At 33.1% G+C, this 17,497-nt stretch overlaps 1 protein-coding gene across 2 annotated transcripts in view; it reads right to left on the bottom strand.

The window, feature by feature from the left end:
• The window catches only part of LOC106640139 (uncharacterized), a 520,358-nt gene that overhangs the window by 169,456 nt on the left and 333,405 nt on the right, over positions 1-17,497 (bottom strand). For both annotated transcript variants that reach the window (XM_089595683.1, XM_089595692.1), the window contains exon 6: positions 10,067-10,431. In XM_089595683.1, the coding sequence (XP_089451809.1) occupies positions 10,067-10,431 (365 nt within the window). The remainder of the gene's footprint in view (positions 1-10,066; positions 10,432-17,497) is intronic.

The raw sequence follows: 17,497 nt of genomic DNA, 5'->3' as shown, positions 1-17,497 counted from the left end.
ACACTAAATAAACATACAATACTTAAAACTATCTGCACATGTCTTATATATGTGCTATTAATGTGTATGTGTTGTGATAGGGAGACGTTTTCTCCAAAATTTTTTTTTCCAACAATAACTTTTTCCAATACATAAAATTTTTAAACACTTTTTTACAAAATTATTGGCTTCAAATACTTGTACGTTGATAAATTTTAAATAATTATTTTCCCTTTCTTTATTTTCTGAGCCAACTTCAGTTTGATAAGTTTGTTTCATTAACAGCAAAAAATACATTCCGTAACTTAAATTTGCAAAACTTTTCGCATTTTTTGTGATTTAAAAGTATGTGTCTACAAGTAATATGATAAAGGTTATAGACTTTGGTGATAATAAGACATAATAACTAAATAATCTTATAACAAAGTTTTTGTAACGAACGTTTAACTTATGTGTATGTAGTATTTTGTTAATATTATAAGAGTTAGCATGGATGTGTAACATTTTCGATATGTTTAATATTTTAGTCAATTTTTCACAATTAAAACAACTTTTAAAGTTGGATACATACTATTACACGTCGGTATCATCGACTCCATCCTTTTCCATTTTCATAAAAGTCGAGAACTTATCAACAAATTTAAAAACTAATTTCACATTATTAGCTTTCACAGCGAATAAATTTAACTTGAAATTGTAAAGAAAATTGAGCAATTAAATTTATTCCAAATACAAATACCGCTCTGATAGTTATAGACCTAGTGTACACAATACGACACATACTCGTTATCAGTTGACGGGTCAACGTCCGCACCACATAACATTACCTTCTACTCGTATTATAAGAAACAACTTTAATTCAAAGTGGCTTTATAACCTCACAAATACAAATATACTAGAACCTGTATTCGACACGTTAAAACCAGGCGAACGTTTCAACTTTCCTAGTGATATCGACATTAGATTCATATTTAAATTTTTAAATCACATGAATTAGGATTACACTTTTTACGTTCGGATGTTAATAAATTTAGAAATAACATTTTAAAATCATTTTAAAAATTACTTTCAGGCAGGGTTTGGATGATATAATAATGATGAATATTACTGATAGAACAAAACAAATCTCAAACAAAATAAAAATTTATTAGCGGCTAGAGTCAATAAAAGCAATGCTACAGTTATTATTGATGAGCGTAATTGTATAGACAATGTCAAAAAACGGCTGAACAATTACAAATATTACATACAGCATACAGTTACGGAAAAATCCATGAAATAAATAATTTGAAGAAAAAATAACTTTTGTAAAGCATTGTCTTGATCTGGGCACTTTCAAAGATTATAAATTTTGTTTGAATCCAACAGATATTGGTAAGATAATTCTAGCGAGGTATTATGGCTTGATTAAAATACATAAAGAAACACATCTCTTACGTAAGTATTATAGTTTCCGCAATAAATTTCCACTTTAATGGGTTATCAAAGTTTTTAACAAAATTTTTAAATGATAACATTTCAAAAACTAACTTATTTGTATAAAAATAGCTCTCATTTGAAAGAGAAAATAGATTCATTTACTATTTTAACAGGTTATACACTTATCAGGTTAAATGTTGTTAGCTTATTTACTAATGCTTTTTGAAAGATTATTTTAGAGTCGATGGATGATAACTGAAAAACATTTACGTAATAAAATAAATTTATTTTTTTGAGAGTTTTGTAACAATGTTAAAATTGTACTTATCTCTATTATTTTTCAACTTAACAATAAGTTTTGCTAACAAATTTTTGGTTCACTTATGGAAATCCTATACATCCAATTTTATGGGACTTGGTCATGAGACGCTAAAAAGAATTTCGACTCAATAGACTAGGCTTGATGTTCCATTTTATGTACATTACGTTGACAATATTCTAGCTCGTGTCCCCATTCTCTCTATTCTATAAATTCTGAGAACTTTTAACAGTTTTGATATAAATTCACGGTTAACTTTTCAGTTAAAAAAACAAGTTGCCAACAAATTAGTTTTCTTGATTTGAGACTAATAATTCAAGATGACAATTCAATTATTACTAACCGTTATAAAAACCCTACGCACCTGAGGAGGTACATAAGTATTTATTCATACGATCTTGTAACACAAAAATAGCTGTGGTTTACACTTGGGTAGATTATAGTGTTGAATTATCACATAAAAAATTTCATACCAAAATCTAGAAATCACAAACAGATGACAAGATCTAAAAGCAAGGGAAATTTTCCAGCAGAAGCTTGTCGTTAATCTGTAACCAACTTTGGAAGATTTTTTGCAACAAAATTATTTGAATGGTTATAATCATAACAACGTCTGATAGAATGCTCAAAAGGATAATTAGTACAGAGTTTATCTCAAACTGGTGAATTCAACTGCCCAAATTCAGGCAAATTTTTTTTCTGAAAGCGAGATGACCTTGTTTTCAATATAAATTAAATCTCTATTAAATATTAGTTCAATCCGTCAAGAGTAAAGAAAGTGTTCGCATAATTGTAGTTCAAACGTGTCCCACAAAATTTAAGGTTACGATGGCCCGCAAAAGAACTGAAATAATTGCAAGTAAGTCATGTAATTTAGATGGACTTTTAGACAAAACAGTATCTGCGAATTTTTTTTCTTTGATTATCATTTTCTGATAAGCCAAATGCACGGCTGGCAGCTAGTTAAGTTATATAAGTAACAGCTTATTAGGTAGATAACCATCAAAGGTTTTCAAGTACTCAAATAAAGTTGGGCATCAAACACATTGAAGTAAAATTCGAAAATGGAAGAACTCTGATTGGGTGAGATGAATCGTAAAGACTCTACCTGTAGCTCAAATTTTGTTTCCTCCTGGGCAGTCTGGTACATCCTTTCCTTGTTTTCTTCTTCCGAATTTTTTACTGTCCCATCGGTAATAAGAGGAAATTTCGGATGGCAAAAGAGTTGTTGCAAAATTATCGATTACGCTTTGTTAAAAAAAAACGCAGTTACCGTTGTTTTTCTCGGATTTTCGAAAACTTCATAAATGTTTTGCAAATTAATGTTTACTCGTTGATGATTTCTAAAGTAGACATTTAAATATAGGATTGTAGGATATGTATGTGAATCTAAAAATAAAAAAAAAACACCAAAATCCTCCAGAGAAACAAAAATAGCGTTCATGGGCATAATTTGAAATTTTGTAGATATTTCCAATTAAAAAAGTAGTACGACCCTTCCTTTATTGATGTGTATAAAAATAAATCTAATTTCTTGCACTGAATAACAAAATTCAGCAATAATATGAGCTTTGAAACATCGAGATAAGATGGGTGAGTGCGGTATAACCCAACGGTTATCAATTTGTCCATCTTTACCACGAATTGTATGTAACTATAGAATTGTAACTTTTATCTGTAGGACATCTTCCTTGATAGGTAGGGTAGCCATCATCTGCAGTTTAAGTTTTTTTACAAAATTGCTTAATTGTAAGGGTACTGTTAAAAAAAAATCTTGTGATCCACACATGATGAAGCCATGTTAAATTCGGCACAGGGCCCATAAATTTTACTTTTTGAAATAATATTAAATACCAAGGAATCTCGTTAAAGATCTAGTATTCAACTGTAATAATATTGATATTTTATCTGGCTGAATTTTTATTTTCAGTCATAAAAGTATGTGCACGTGAAAAGGACCTCAGTTTTAAGTGAAAAACCCTTGAGACAGTGCCATGCGTATCTCAAAGTTTTTAATTTTTATGTAATTCATTTTTAATTAAATTACTAGCTGTCTGATACTGGAGGGTTGAATGTTACTATCATTATTTACTGCATCTCGTAGATAAATGTATTCTTTTCAGTTTTTTATGTGTTTGCACGTAAAGCAAAAGCTCTGTAATCATTTTGACCATTATATTAGTAACAAAATTATTGACTAAGATCTTATTATACAGCAGATAACTTGTACAACCAATTTTTAACATAAACCTAGAAGAGTAGAACTACATGCCAGAAACAGTTTTGTTTGGCAGATAGTGAAGTGAACTATTAATAGAGTATCAATTTAAAAAAAAAAAAAAAAACAGTCATCTAACCGATGGACAAGAAACATGCTTAAACTGTATATGTTGGCCATGTAGAACAATGCTTGTAGAAACTTTTTCTTGGTTAACTATCAGTGCAGCAACTTCTTTCATTCTGGGCACATTATATTGTTCTCGATGCTCACCATTAAGGGTTTAGTCAGAATAAATAACCAGTTTTAACTTTTCAAGTTTATCTACTGTTCGATATTTATAATAAAATTTAAAAGTTCTTAGAAGAGAATTGCAATCATGCATAATTTTTGTCATGATTATATTAAAGTTTTTTTAAAGAACATTACCTGAACGAATAAAAATTTTTTCTGTTCAACACATAAAATAAATTTGTAAGCACTTCGAACTTTCATTATTTTCAGAAAATAAGCTGCCTATAAAGTTTTACTTAACCTAGAATTTTGAAAGTTGAAATTAGATTTCCTACTCTAATCTTTTTACTTCCAAAGAAGGACATTTAAAATTGAGTGTGACATCTGATATTGTAAAGGAAATGTTTTAATAGAGGATGTTCATCCATAAACATCTTTCTCAATTAGGAGAATTTTCCAATGGATGAAGTGAAGCTTTACAACCATAGCGACAATGTTCTAGAATCTCATTTACCTATTTTTTAGTGCCATAAGAAGTGTAAATTTGTGTATTTTTCTACCTATCTCAATTTCTGAAAAATTTAAGTGATCAATGCTCTAATTATAATGGAAAGCTGATATGTCACTTAAATGTTTATTTATTCGTCGATATTGACGCTGCTGTTTCTATGTTGATAAATATTCTGCGTCATTTTCTCGATACTTAAAAGTGTAAACATTGGAAGCATTCACAGTTTACCTTCATGTGATTCTAGGCATTGTTAACAAGTTTTGTGAGTATTTGCAAACTTTGATAAATTGTAATATATTTATTAGTGAGGTAATTCAACATTAGATGGCCCTAAAAAAAATCAGTGAACTAGACCAAGTAGGCTGAGCACCGACCTTGGAAGATCAGCGATTCTTGGTTGAATGCTGAGTCAAGAGGATGATGCAGGGTCGTTGGTGACCGTAGCCTCACTACAAGCAGCTTCACTCTCGTCGTCTACTAATGAATGACTGACTTGGTTTAATAGTGGCCTACTTTATTTAGCCTTTTGGTGGACGAATCGTTGACGGAATTCGATCTTAAATATTTGTCAGAAATATTGGTAAGGTAGTTCAACGTTACATGGGCCAAAAAAGAACCAATGGAATCAATGGTGGTTTAGCGAACATAAATAATATTTATAATTGTCCTTAAAAAGCCAGAGAAGATGTCTTTATCGATTTTCATTATTATGCTTAATAATGGAGAGCCAGCTGCGGATCGATGATTTGACAAACTAGGGCTGACGTTCTGTGAACGGCGCAGATCTGCCACTTGACTCGGCTCAGTTTACGGAGATCACGGAGCTCAGGTATATGGACCTAGAGAGTAGCTTAACTCTTACCCTCGGAGTCTCTGTATGTAGAGAGCATGCTGGAGGATAGTACGCCACTGGTCGAAAAATATCTCATCTTCAGATCATTTCTCAGATGATCAACCACTCACCGTTGGTCATAAAAGTGGGCCTTAATAATACTTCTTCCCTGGGCATACCGTCGGAACGAACCTCTAAAGAGAAGGCTGATGAAATTTTCTGCTAATGTGGCTGTCTAAACTCCTCAGGGCATTTCTACCTGGCTTGCTGTTGTAGCAAAAAATGCTCTGTCAGCACCAGGTTGGTTGGAAGAATAGCCAAGATACCCTGAAGTGTTAAAGCAGGTTGTGCTATGGCCGGGAGTCTTCTGGTATGAGGCTGCAGAAGTTAAAGTTCAAAACGCCCATTTTTGTGGCACTCGATCGTCTTGTCGGTCACGGGAGAAAATCGAAGTAGGTTGCTTTTCCATTGAAAACTGTCTGATTTTTGTCGGTAGCAAAGATACCCAGCTGTACGACTAACAGCTCTGTTCTTGATGTACTGCCCGTAAACGACTATGAGAAAGCAGACGAAGCCTCGGCAACCCCACTATTATTTACTTCAGATTTGTATATTCGAATATTCAAATACCGAAAAATACGTATTTCTGCCGGTATGCCTGATGTATTTTGGTTTCATTCATCCTCTTTAATCCTACTCCACAGCTTTATCAAAAAATGTAGGTCAAAAATCGTTAGAACAACGAAGACAAGACATGTGTATCTCAAAATGCTCAAAACAAGATTTTTTTAGGCTTAGTTTCCGAGAAATGGTCTTATCATTAAGTTAGCTGTAAGCCAAATTTTTCCTGTGTATAATTCGGATAGGCGTGTTCTTAAAATCAAGCAGAGCTGCCAACAGTATGATATTGGCTACAGGTACTTTCCAATTTCACAGTCGATAGCGTGCAGCGTTGGGATATACAGTTAATAGAAATAAACAACGATGCCTTAGAAAAGGGGAGTAGTGGATATGACTCTCTTATAGCAAAATCGTCCCCTAAATGATTAATAATACAAATAATGCAATATATGTAGCAAACCGAAGTCGAATATATATGTATGCACTTAAAAGTATGTACAATGTACCCAGCCATCTAAAGAACGACAGACAAGACGTGGTGTTGCTAAGGTAGGATACCTACTCGGCAGAAAATTTTGAATGTAAATGAAAATTTAAATATCTAAAATACTTCATCATCCTATTATCCTAACCATGAATTTCGTGTGCCTTAGATGTGAACACCTTAATTTTAGTATCTAAATTAAAATTTGCAATGAATAAATCAATTACCAGCAATAAATTTTATTATTCTTATAGTGTACTTTTTTTAGCTATTTAAAATAAATTTTTCAACACAGCTGTAACAGTATCGACATAATCTGATCGATTAGATAGAAAACTTTAATTATTTTCCGGAGTGCCCTGAATAACAAGCTGTAAACCTAAGCCTAATTTAACTCAGCAACTTGGGTAGTTAATAATTATACACTAATAATCAATTTTTCAGGTAGTAGTAAAAAAAAAGTTTTAATAAAAACAATTGTTTTGGTAACTCATACTTCACTTTTATGATTTTCGTCTGTATTTTCGTAATTAACAAGTTTTTTTGTAAAAATTCCTTAGGTATTAAATAGCTGTAATTTGGAATGTTTAGATTTCATCAATACAAAAAAAGGCATAATGATAAAAGCTAGTTGAATAAATGACAAATTTATGATTTTTGATGTGTATAATTACTTAGTATTTTATTAAAATTTTGTTGGAAGAAGTAATTGAATTTAGGTAGTAAGCTTATAGAAAAATTGCAGAGAATGATATGACAAAATAGTTTAATAACAAAAAAAGCATCTTAGATAAAAATCCTAAAACTGTATTTTTAAGACAATTTATCTTATTTGGTAAATTTATGAAATATTTGTACAAATTAACGTCTGCACTCATTTATACATTCAAAACATCTTTTAATGAGCAACTTTAAGTAGAAATTTAGTGGGACCGTTGTAGATCAACGTAGCTATGTTGTACATACTGCATTTCTACACAATACTTTGTAATAAGAGCGATATATAATGTTATTAAGTTTTTAAATAAACATTTCAAAATAGTGTTTTCCAAAGGAGTTATGATATCCCCTTAAAAATAGCTTTTAACAAAACTAAAATGTTAAGTAACTTTGATGTGTTCAGTTCATATTTTGTAAGGAATTTTTGAAGCCTTCATACAGTGGCAATGAATAGTTTTTTTCTTTTAAATCTGTAGCCTTGAAAAGTTCTAAAATCAACATATAATAACGGTAAAGTTTTTTTTTTACTTTTGGTGCAGCATAAATTTTGTATAACATTCATAGTATAATACTAATTAATACTCGTACTTTAACAAAATCAAACGAAGCAATATTGACTTTTGACTGGTACTTAATGCAAATCTCACATCAAATACATTAATGCCTTGCTATGTCGAAAGTGATAAAAATGTTAGGGCAAAAGTCAACAGTACTAAACAGTATTATACTACAAATATCAAACAAAATGTATGCTGTACCAAAAATTAAAAAAAAAACCTTACTATTTTTATGTTTTGATTTCAGAACTTTTTGAGGCTACGGATTAATAGGAAAGAAAACTATTTGTTGTCACTGTATGAAGACTTCAGAAATTCCTCACAAAATATGAACTCAACGCATTAAACTTACCCAACATTTTAGTTTTGTTAAAAGCTATTTTTAATAGTTCATTAATGACTAAGGATAGAAGGGTCGGTACTTACGACAGGGCAAATAAAATTTTATAAGTAAGGAAAAATGATTTTACAACTCATTATTTAGAATGTGTAAAATCAAGTAATAGTAGCACACAAAGGTAGTGCTAAACCCGCAAGTAAGCTATATTTTGACACAGTAATGTTCAACAAATAGTAAATAAAAGAAACAGATGCTGTCAGTAGAAACACAGTTTTTGGAAATGAATTAAAAAAAAAAAATCATTTTCTATAATTTTTACAATCGCATTAGAAAATTATGAGTGCCCTCTGATGAGATTTAGAAAACGTCCGTGATCAGTGATCCCTTAGAAGTTAATTGGCAGGAAGTTAATAAATACATGCAAAAATGTACTTATAATTCACTGCTCCTTTGTTATTGCAACGTTCCGATGGCCATTTGCGCTAGCCTTATCAAGGTAAACAAAATTAAATACACATTTTTTAGAGACTTTCTGAAAATGTACTTAGAACAAAGTTAATATAAGACGCAAATATGTCTATATCTTATGTACGCGAGAGGATTATTTATACAAACATTTCGTAAGTATACTAGCACACTTGTTGAAAAGCGAACGATAGACTAAAAATACACAATGTCAATTATCATGCTTATGTAGACAGCGAAGCAAAGGTAAGCGAGAAAAGTTGAGTACGTTGAACGTCTTCCTTCTTATTCATATTACTTTTATCAAGTTTGATGTGAATTATTTCCAAAATAATTTGTTCATAATAATGTCAAAGATTTCTGTATTATCTCAATAGAACTCATAGTTATATTTAATCTGATGTGCATAAACGACAGAATCATTTATGCTCGTTTATGCGAACTTATGTGGTGCGCTTAATCTCACGCACGTACGACGTAAAACAATTGTTGCATTAAAATTCATATACAACATTTGCCGCTTTGAGTTGATCAGTTCTGTCTTTGCCCAAAGAGAAGACGAAATTTTTTTTATTGTTAATAAGGGTTTAAGTGCAAATGTTGTAAGATTTTAACATTGTTGATATTTTTTGTTTTGCGATGTATGGTATGCCAATTTTGCAAAGAGAGCAAGTATTTTATAACGTTTTCTTATGAATAATGTGTTTTTGACTTTTTAATTTCTGATTTACATTTTTATTGATAAATCTTAACGGATAGTTGTTATTGATCAAAGTATTCCTTACTTTAACAGCATTTGAACTGTAAAATCTTGTACTTAATAATAATGACACTCTAACATTTTAATTAAAAACAATGTTTCTTTTGAGACTAATTAGACGATCTGAAAAGTAATTGAAAATTCGTGCAGATGAAATAGGTCGTTCAAACCAGTCAAAGCTAAAACAGTTAGAGTTTCTAATTATTGTCAAATCTAAGAATTTTATTTGATTGTCAATCTTGATTTCATGAGCAAACTGTAGTTGAAGGTGGTATGAATTAAAAACATTAAAAACTTTGTTAATGTGGTCTTCTTTAACAAAGAGTAATATGTCGTTTATGTAACGAAAACAAAATATAAGTAATTTTTGTATGTATTGATTAACTCTGTTGCAATTGAACCCCAACATATTAGTGATCACGGATGTTTTCTAACTTTTTATAATTGTGTGTTAAATGCATTACTAAATCTCAATCTCACATACGTTTAATTATGTGTTTAAAAATATACATTGAAAAGTTATAAAAAAAGATGCAAAATTAAAAACATTAAATTATTTTTCAACTTTTTTCCAAACAACTATCGATATTTTAAGGTGTAGGCATACCTGTGGTTTACAGTCATCTGTTACTAGAAGCTTGTGTTTGAACTCGTTCTCGGTGGTCTGTATTGATTGCTGCTGCTTGTCAATAGTGTTAAATTTAGTAAGCTCCAGCTGAGGTGTTGGCAGTTGCTCGATACCTGGACTAGGAAGTGGCGACGGTTTTAGGGTACAGTGAAGCGACAGTCGATTGCTTCGCGAGCCTACCCCCAAAAATTTTCGGTCGGACGTGGTCGATTTTATAACTGTAGATGTTTGTAGTGCCATGGTAGTAATTTGTTGCTTCTTCGATGCAAAACTACTACTGCTACTGCTACTGGTATTGAGCCTTGGTAGAGGTGGTTTTGCTTCTTTCTGCGCTCTAAGGTCACCTGTTACATCGACGTACATAATACTTTACATTGCATTGTTTACTGATGTTGTAATTCATGTTTTAGTTTTATTTTAATAAAAGTCAATCATAGTAGTGATTCATACTGAAAAATAACAAGGGAAAACCATCCTTGATGCTGGTCTATTTAACCAAACGAAGCTGATATGAAATGGTTTAAAATAGTTTATTGACTAATTTAAAGTATTAAAATCGTGATATTTTGTTAAACACCAATACCATAGCGTTTAACTGATTAAAAGTAATGGTTAGTTGCTTAGAGTTTTATAATACTCCTGCAGATGTCTAATGTAGAAAACAATGTATAAATTGAAACTTAGTCTTAGAGTATTGAACTTATTTTTAAGGTGGTACTGTTGTTAGAGTTGCAGTATAATTTTTTTAGGTGTTAAATGTCCCAATACCTATACATGCGAAAAAATCAAGATTTTTAACAGATATTTCTTTCTTCTCTCACATGCTGTGCATCAAAATTTAAAGCAAACATAGTTATACCTTACATCTTTAGCTTTTATTCTACTAATTTTTAATGAAATTTAAACTGTAGTTCCTTTAAAAAATAAATTTAATTACTATTTGCCATTAAAGCCCATGCAAATACATTAAAATAAAAGTATTCATAACTTATCTTCTACGCTGTGCAGGCTGACCAAATTTCAATTGAGTAGTTACAACAGTAATACCGAAGAGTAAACTAAATTTTGTTGTAATCTAGAACATAATTATAGTATCAACATTATACTACCGTGATATTGGTTAATTGATTTCCTTTCGATGCTTACTACTATCTTTTTTTTCTATAATACTTTTCTAACCAATATTTTAATGATTTTTCATGATAAATAGAATAATTAATTCACTCCAAATAAATCAGATCTGAGGGTTGAGTTAATTTATTTTTCCTAATTTATAATTAAATTTACTACCAAACCAAAGCTATTGAAAAATTGAATCTACGAGCCATTCAAAAACTAAAAAGTGCCTGAATACTCAAACGTATAACATCAAGATATACCGTAAGCGAGAGCTTGAAACTTTCTCTCACCAAGCTACCAACTCCGAGAGCCACTATCGTCTGCGTTATGGGCATTAAAGGCGTTGCCTAACTACTTCAAGTATTAGCAAATAGTCTGGTACTTTGGCTAGAGAGCTCTACTCATCAAAATGCTGCTGTATATAAAGCAATGTTGTGATGAATACTAATATCTGTGAGAAAATTATCTTATTATTATTTATTGAGAAATTTTACGAAAAAAAGCTCAATTTGTTGCTCTGTAACAAGTGATAGAAAGTGATTATAAACTAGACTATTACTATGCTTGAAGCGCGGCAGATTTTAATGAAGAAAACGTTTTCTTTACATATATATTAAATTTTTACCTTATACTTAGGATAATATGTAATACCCTGGCAAGACGGGTTACGTCAAGGCTATAGTAGTCTCCTATTTTCCACCGTCCACCAGTGGCTACTCTTTCCTACAACTAGGGTAATTTGAGGATCTCCAGGCCAAAGCAAACCAGAGCGATTCTCTAGGTAAAGTAGTCAGTAAACTGGCGGATCTTCAGGATAGTGCGAACTTAGGCGATCTCGAGGTATTGGCTAATTATTGAGCTCATAACTAGCATAAGAGAGTATGTACTTGTACATTGTAGAGTAAGTGACCCCGAAAGGAAGAGTACTAACGGTAAGGGGTATTACAAACGTGACTTCGCTTCTACATGCTCTCACTAAGGTATCTCGTAATACGTGTTAGAGAAAGTATGAATCAAACTGTCAAACTACAAATCCTTATTGTCTCCTGTCTTTTTATGCGTCCTTCCCTATCTTACTAATACATAAAGCAAAGTCACTGAAACCGTTATAATCACTAACCGCGAAAACAACTGAACTGATTTTGCTAAGACTTTGCATACTGATTCTTGATAATTCCGAAATGGTTTTCGCATAGTTTTTTTCTTAAAAAAAATAGTAAAAATATCGATAAATAAGCTCAAATATTTTCTAAAATAAGCTAGCTTTGCGTTTTAGTTCAGTAGGACATACTAGGTAGCGTCGAGGTAAAATTGAAGCCACCCGTAATCGTGGATAGTGAAGAGTAGTTACAAGACGCCCCCTCGAGTTGTCGATTATCGTAGTCGTTTATCGGCAGTACACCAAGAACGGAATTGTTAGTCGTGCAGCTGGGCGGCCCAGCTATCCACGACAATCTTTTTGGCATTTGGAATGTTTAAGTCTCCGGGGGAAATACCAGGAGACGTGTCTAGCCAGAGCACATCCTGCTCCAACACTTAAGAGTTTTGTGGCCGCTCAACTATCTGGCCTGGAGCCGTCAGAGAATTTTCTACTTCAAATGCAAGCCAGGAAAAACAGCCCTGAAGAGTACGAGCAGCCACAACGGCCTCCTTCTTAATGGTCGTCCCAACGGCATACCTACAGAGAAGGTATTCTCCAGGCCCACTTTCCTGACTAACGATGAGTGGTTTGTTATCCGGGGAATGACCTGAAGACGAGACATTCTCTGGTCAGCAGCGTACCTCCTTCCAATACGGTTTCCGTACACAGAGAGTCTTAGAATAAAAGTCAAGCTACCCACAGCTGGCTCTCCATCATCAAGGATAATACTAAGGAATAACTGCAAATTTTATCACTGACCCTTTTAAGGTCCAAGGTAAGTGTTGACGTTCCCTACTTAACCGTCAATTTCATTGGTTCTTTCAAGGGCCACCTAAGTTTAAACTACCTTGCTAACAAATACATTTTTGCTACCATTTCCGGAAATGATTCGTCCACTGGAAAACTTTAAAAAGGTGGCTACTATTAAGCCAAGTCAGTCATTCACTGGCAGACGTCATGAGCGGAGTTATTCATCACAAGACTGGGAAACCAGGAAATCACTGATCCTCTCCAAGGTCTGCACTAGGAAAACCTAACAGCTATGAAGAAAAAATCAATGTGAGCCAACCAGACAGTCTCCAACGGGCAAGTATCACGAACCAATCTCTGCACTTTAGATCACCAAAACAACTGAGTCTGAAAAAAAGGTGCTTTAGACACTAGTGTCTTTGACGTTATATCAGGAGACGTTGGGAAAGATCTCTACAACCAGCTCTAAAACTCTAAACGTTGTAGGTTTCCTCCCAATTAGTGTAGTGCTACAATAACAGGCCGGAGCAGATCAGCCTGAGGTACAAGGGCAATTACGTTTGCTAGAAACTTCAGTCAAGAAAGTGTGTACTTAAGAAGCTCACCGGTCCTTTTCAGGGTCATCGGACGTCGAACTACCTTGCCAACACATTTATTACAACCTTATGAGGTTGAAAAAATAGCCTTTAGGGCTCACAAAAGTCTTAACTATGCCAAAAGTCATAATAGTGTCGAATTGGAAAAAAAACTTCAAATGCATCTAATAAATACAGCTTTGGGCGTCCAGAAAATGTTGCTGAACATTTATTGACATTAAAGTAGCATTAAAATCGAGAAATAAAGAATTTATTAAGTGAGAAATCGGCTTTTTACTACCACCTTCATAGTAGTCCCTTGAATCTTCCAAATTTTTAAATAGGTAGCATATATACTTGTATTTTTGTGGCAATAAAAAAAGTAGAGATGAAGCTCCAGGACTTTTTTGTTATGGTAATAAAGTTGCGAGATAAGAGAATTAAGTTTTTGTGTAATTATATATTTTTTGTGAGTTTCAAATCTTTACAGCTTTAAAAAATAGCCCTGTTAATAGATTCTACAGAAGAAACATCAAATCAATGGCCCTTCAGGGCCAACGATTATTTTATGGCATAAGGAACGCACGGTACTTTTCAATATAATTATATTTTTTTCATTTTTTTATAGCTTATTATTTAACCAAATAAACTGTATGGATTCCGAACAAAAATGTTAGTAAGTTTGTTGTATTTAACACTTACAAACTTAGCCGCTGGTGCGACTCATGATTCTCATGAGTCATTATGAAAGCACACAGCTCAACCGTCATCACCACCCTCGCCTCTCGTTGTCCACGTACTCTAGTCAGTTAGCTACAAGCGCTCAATGTGTTCGCACCAAATATAAAACTGTATTGTATAATTGTTGTGTAATGTAAAGTTGTTAATGTAAGCTTGTAACACCTAAAGCGACATAATTGTTGATTCAGGTAATGTAACATTGTTTTTATTTTAATATTGTGTATTGTTATTTACAATTATTATTGTTATTAAAATTCCAGTTATATTTCTTTCTGCATCAACTTGTGTCTGATTTTGTGCCATTCAACACCACTCCTAACCGTTCGAAGTTTCACGTTTAAAGCAACTTGAAACTTACAAATCAACAATTATGGAAGGCAAAATCAAGGCAACATTTCTCCTATCTGCGGAAGCTCAGGATAGTAAAACCACGATTGTAAAAGTAAAGACTATCTAAATCCTGGGACAAAAAGAGAAATTTTTTTTCCTGCCCGAATTTGAGCCCATCTCTCAACATACAGAATTGATAAAATTGTCAACGATCCAGGGAGCTGTAAAGAGTCTGAATGCGAGAGGAAAATTCAGGAAAATTGGCATCACGTTAACAGAAAAATTAAAAGAAGCTTACACGGATGAGGAAGGTAATGTGGTGTTTGGCGGTTACTTTTTAGAGGTAGTTGATAATTTCCCCCCACCCACGGACAGCACATTGCCCACTTCTGTTAATGATAATCCGATGAAATTTGTCGCAAGCAACATGATTCTGCAAAAATTTTCGAGTAAGGATCAAAACGCAAAGTCGTGGTTAGATTTATTTATTCTTGAGTGCAAAAGATTGAATATCGCCGAATCCCAGTTTCCAGAGGTTATAAAAACTTGTTTGGAGGGACCTGCTTTAGATTGGTTTTCGGTTCTATTTAAGTCTGGTGCTTTGATAAAGCCTTGGAATTATTGGGCACAGTCTTTTCTGGATACATTCGGGGAGATTTCTTGGTGTGAGATTGAAAAAGCTTATTCTTTCCGTTGGTTGGGTGGACCTTTCTTGGATTTTGCATTAAAAAAGAGAAATCTTTGAATAAACGTTGATCCTGATCTTAGTATAAATTCTCAAATCAATTTTATTGTGCTGGCTTTACCAAAATCCGTTAGAACACATTTAAATAAGAAAAACATAATAACAATTGAAAACTTAATGTCGGTACTGCGCACACTTGAGCAAACTGTAAACACACACACAAATACGAGGAGATCCGAGGTGGATACATATAAACAGAAACAAAAGTACTTACCTTGTCGTATTTGCGAGAAAATTGGATTCCCGAACAGATTCCACCCAGAAAATTTATGTAGAAACAAAACAAATTCGATTATAAAATCAGCAGAAACAAAAAACTAAATTCGATCCCGCTTATAAAATTAAGGATATTTGTTAATGATACTGAGGCCAGTGGGCTATATGATACTGGAGCCAATGTGTCACTGATGAACTACAATTTTTATAAGACACTACCATTAACAAGCGGAATAAGCGGGATCACATCGATAAAAACAATAAATGGTTCAATACAAGCTTATGGAACAGTAACGGTAGATTTAAAGATTTTTAATTTAACAAGAAAATTTTCTTTTACAATTGTTAAAAATGATTTATTCGAGGATTACTTATTGATAGGTTTGGATTGTATCAAGGAGTTTTCTCTGTGTCAGAATGAAAATTTAAAAATTTTTCAAAGTTCGAATTCTATTTCTAAAAATATAAATGCCAAAGAATGCCAAAATTTGATGCTTGAAGATAAAAATGATAATAATGATTTAAATAATCTCTTGAAAAAACATAAGGCAATATTTGCTAAGGTTAAATTCGATATTGGTACAGTAAAAAATTTCGAGGCAACGGTCAAGTTAACTGAATGTAAATATATTTCAAAAAAACCATATAAATGCTCAATTCCGGATGAAACAGAAATAGAAACGCAAATAAACAATTTGTTAAAAGTGGGACTCGTGGAAGAGTCGTACAGTCCATATGCCGCGCCAGTCACTTTGACTTATAAAAAAGATGAAGGGAAAAAATCGCGATTGTGTATTGACTATCGTGAATTAAATAAATTAATTATTCCTGAAGGCCAGCCGTTTCCTAGAATTGATGATCTAGTGGTACGTGTAGGAAAGTGTATTTACTTTTCAAAACTAGATATCAATTCGGCCTTCTGGTCTATTCTCTTGCGAGCTAAGGATAAATACAAAACGGCCTTCGTGACTCATCATGGTCATTGGCAATGGAGATGCTTACCTTTTGGGTTAAAGTCAGCTCCGGCTATTTTTCAGCGGATTCTTTCTAGTATACTAAGAAATAACGATTTGGATTCCTTTGCTATAAATTATATAGATGACATTCTGATTTTTTCTAAAAACTATTCTGATCATCTTAAACATTGTTACGTCGAAGACAGCGTAATAGTAAATTCTGTATTTAGGCCTAAGCTTTCGCTCAATAGCCTGGGGACACGACAGCAAGGGTTGAAGACGAGGCACTAGGGTAGGAACAGGGTAGATGATTAGAGGAGGGTTAGCTAGCTACTTGGCCATCGGTATTTGTACCCACGGCACGTAACTTAGCGTTGCTTGATTTTTAATTGGAGACTAGTTGTTTGGCCATCGGCATTTGCACCAACCGGCACACAACTTAGCGTTGCTTGATTGATTTTTTTTTTAAATGGAGGCTAGTTGTTTGGCCATCGGCATTTGCACCAACCGGCACACAACTTAGCGTTGCTTGATTTTTAATTGGAGGCTAGTTGTTTGGCCATCGGCATTTGCACCAACCGGCACACAACTTGGCGTTGCTTGATTTTTAATTGGAGGCTAGTTGTTTGGCCATCGGCATTTGCACCAACCGGCACACAACTTGGCGTTGCTTGATTTTTAATTGGAGGCTAGTTGTTTGGCCATCGGCATTTGCACCAACCGGCACACAACTTAGCGTTGCTTGATTGATTTTTTTTTTTAAATGGAGGCTAGTTGTTTGGCCATCGGCATTTGCACCAACCGGCACACAACTTAACGTTGCTTGATTTTTTAAAT

The sequence above is a fragment of the Copidosoma floridanum genome, unplaced genomic scaffold (assembly GCF_036245765.1).
Source record: "Copidosoma floridanum isolate Cflo_tuat_1 unplaced genomic scaffold, Cflo_Japanese_pri ptg000004l, whole genome shotgun sequence".
NCBI classification, from domain to species: domain Eukaryota; kingdom Metazoa; phylum Arthropoda; class Insecta; order Hymenoptera; family Encyrtidae; genus Copidosoma; species Copidosoma floridanum.
Note: the sequence above shows the minus strand (reverse complement) of the source record. Positions and strands in the feature narration are given on the sequence as shown.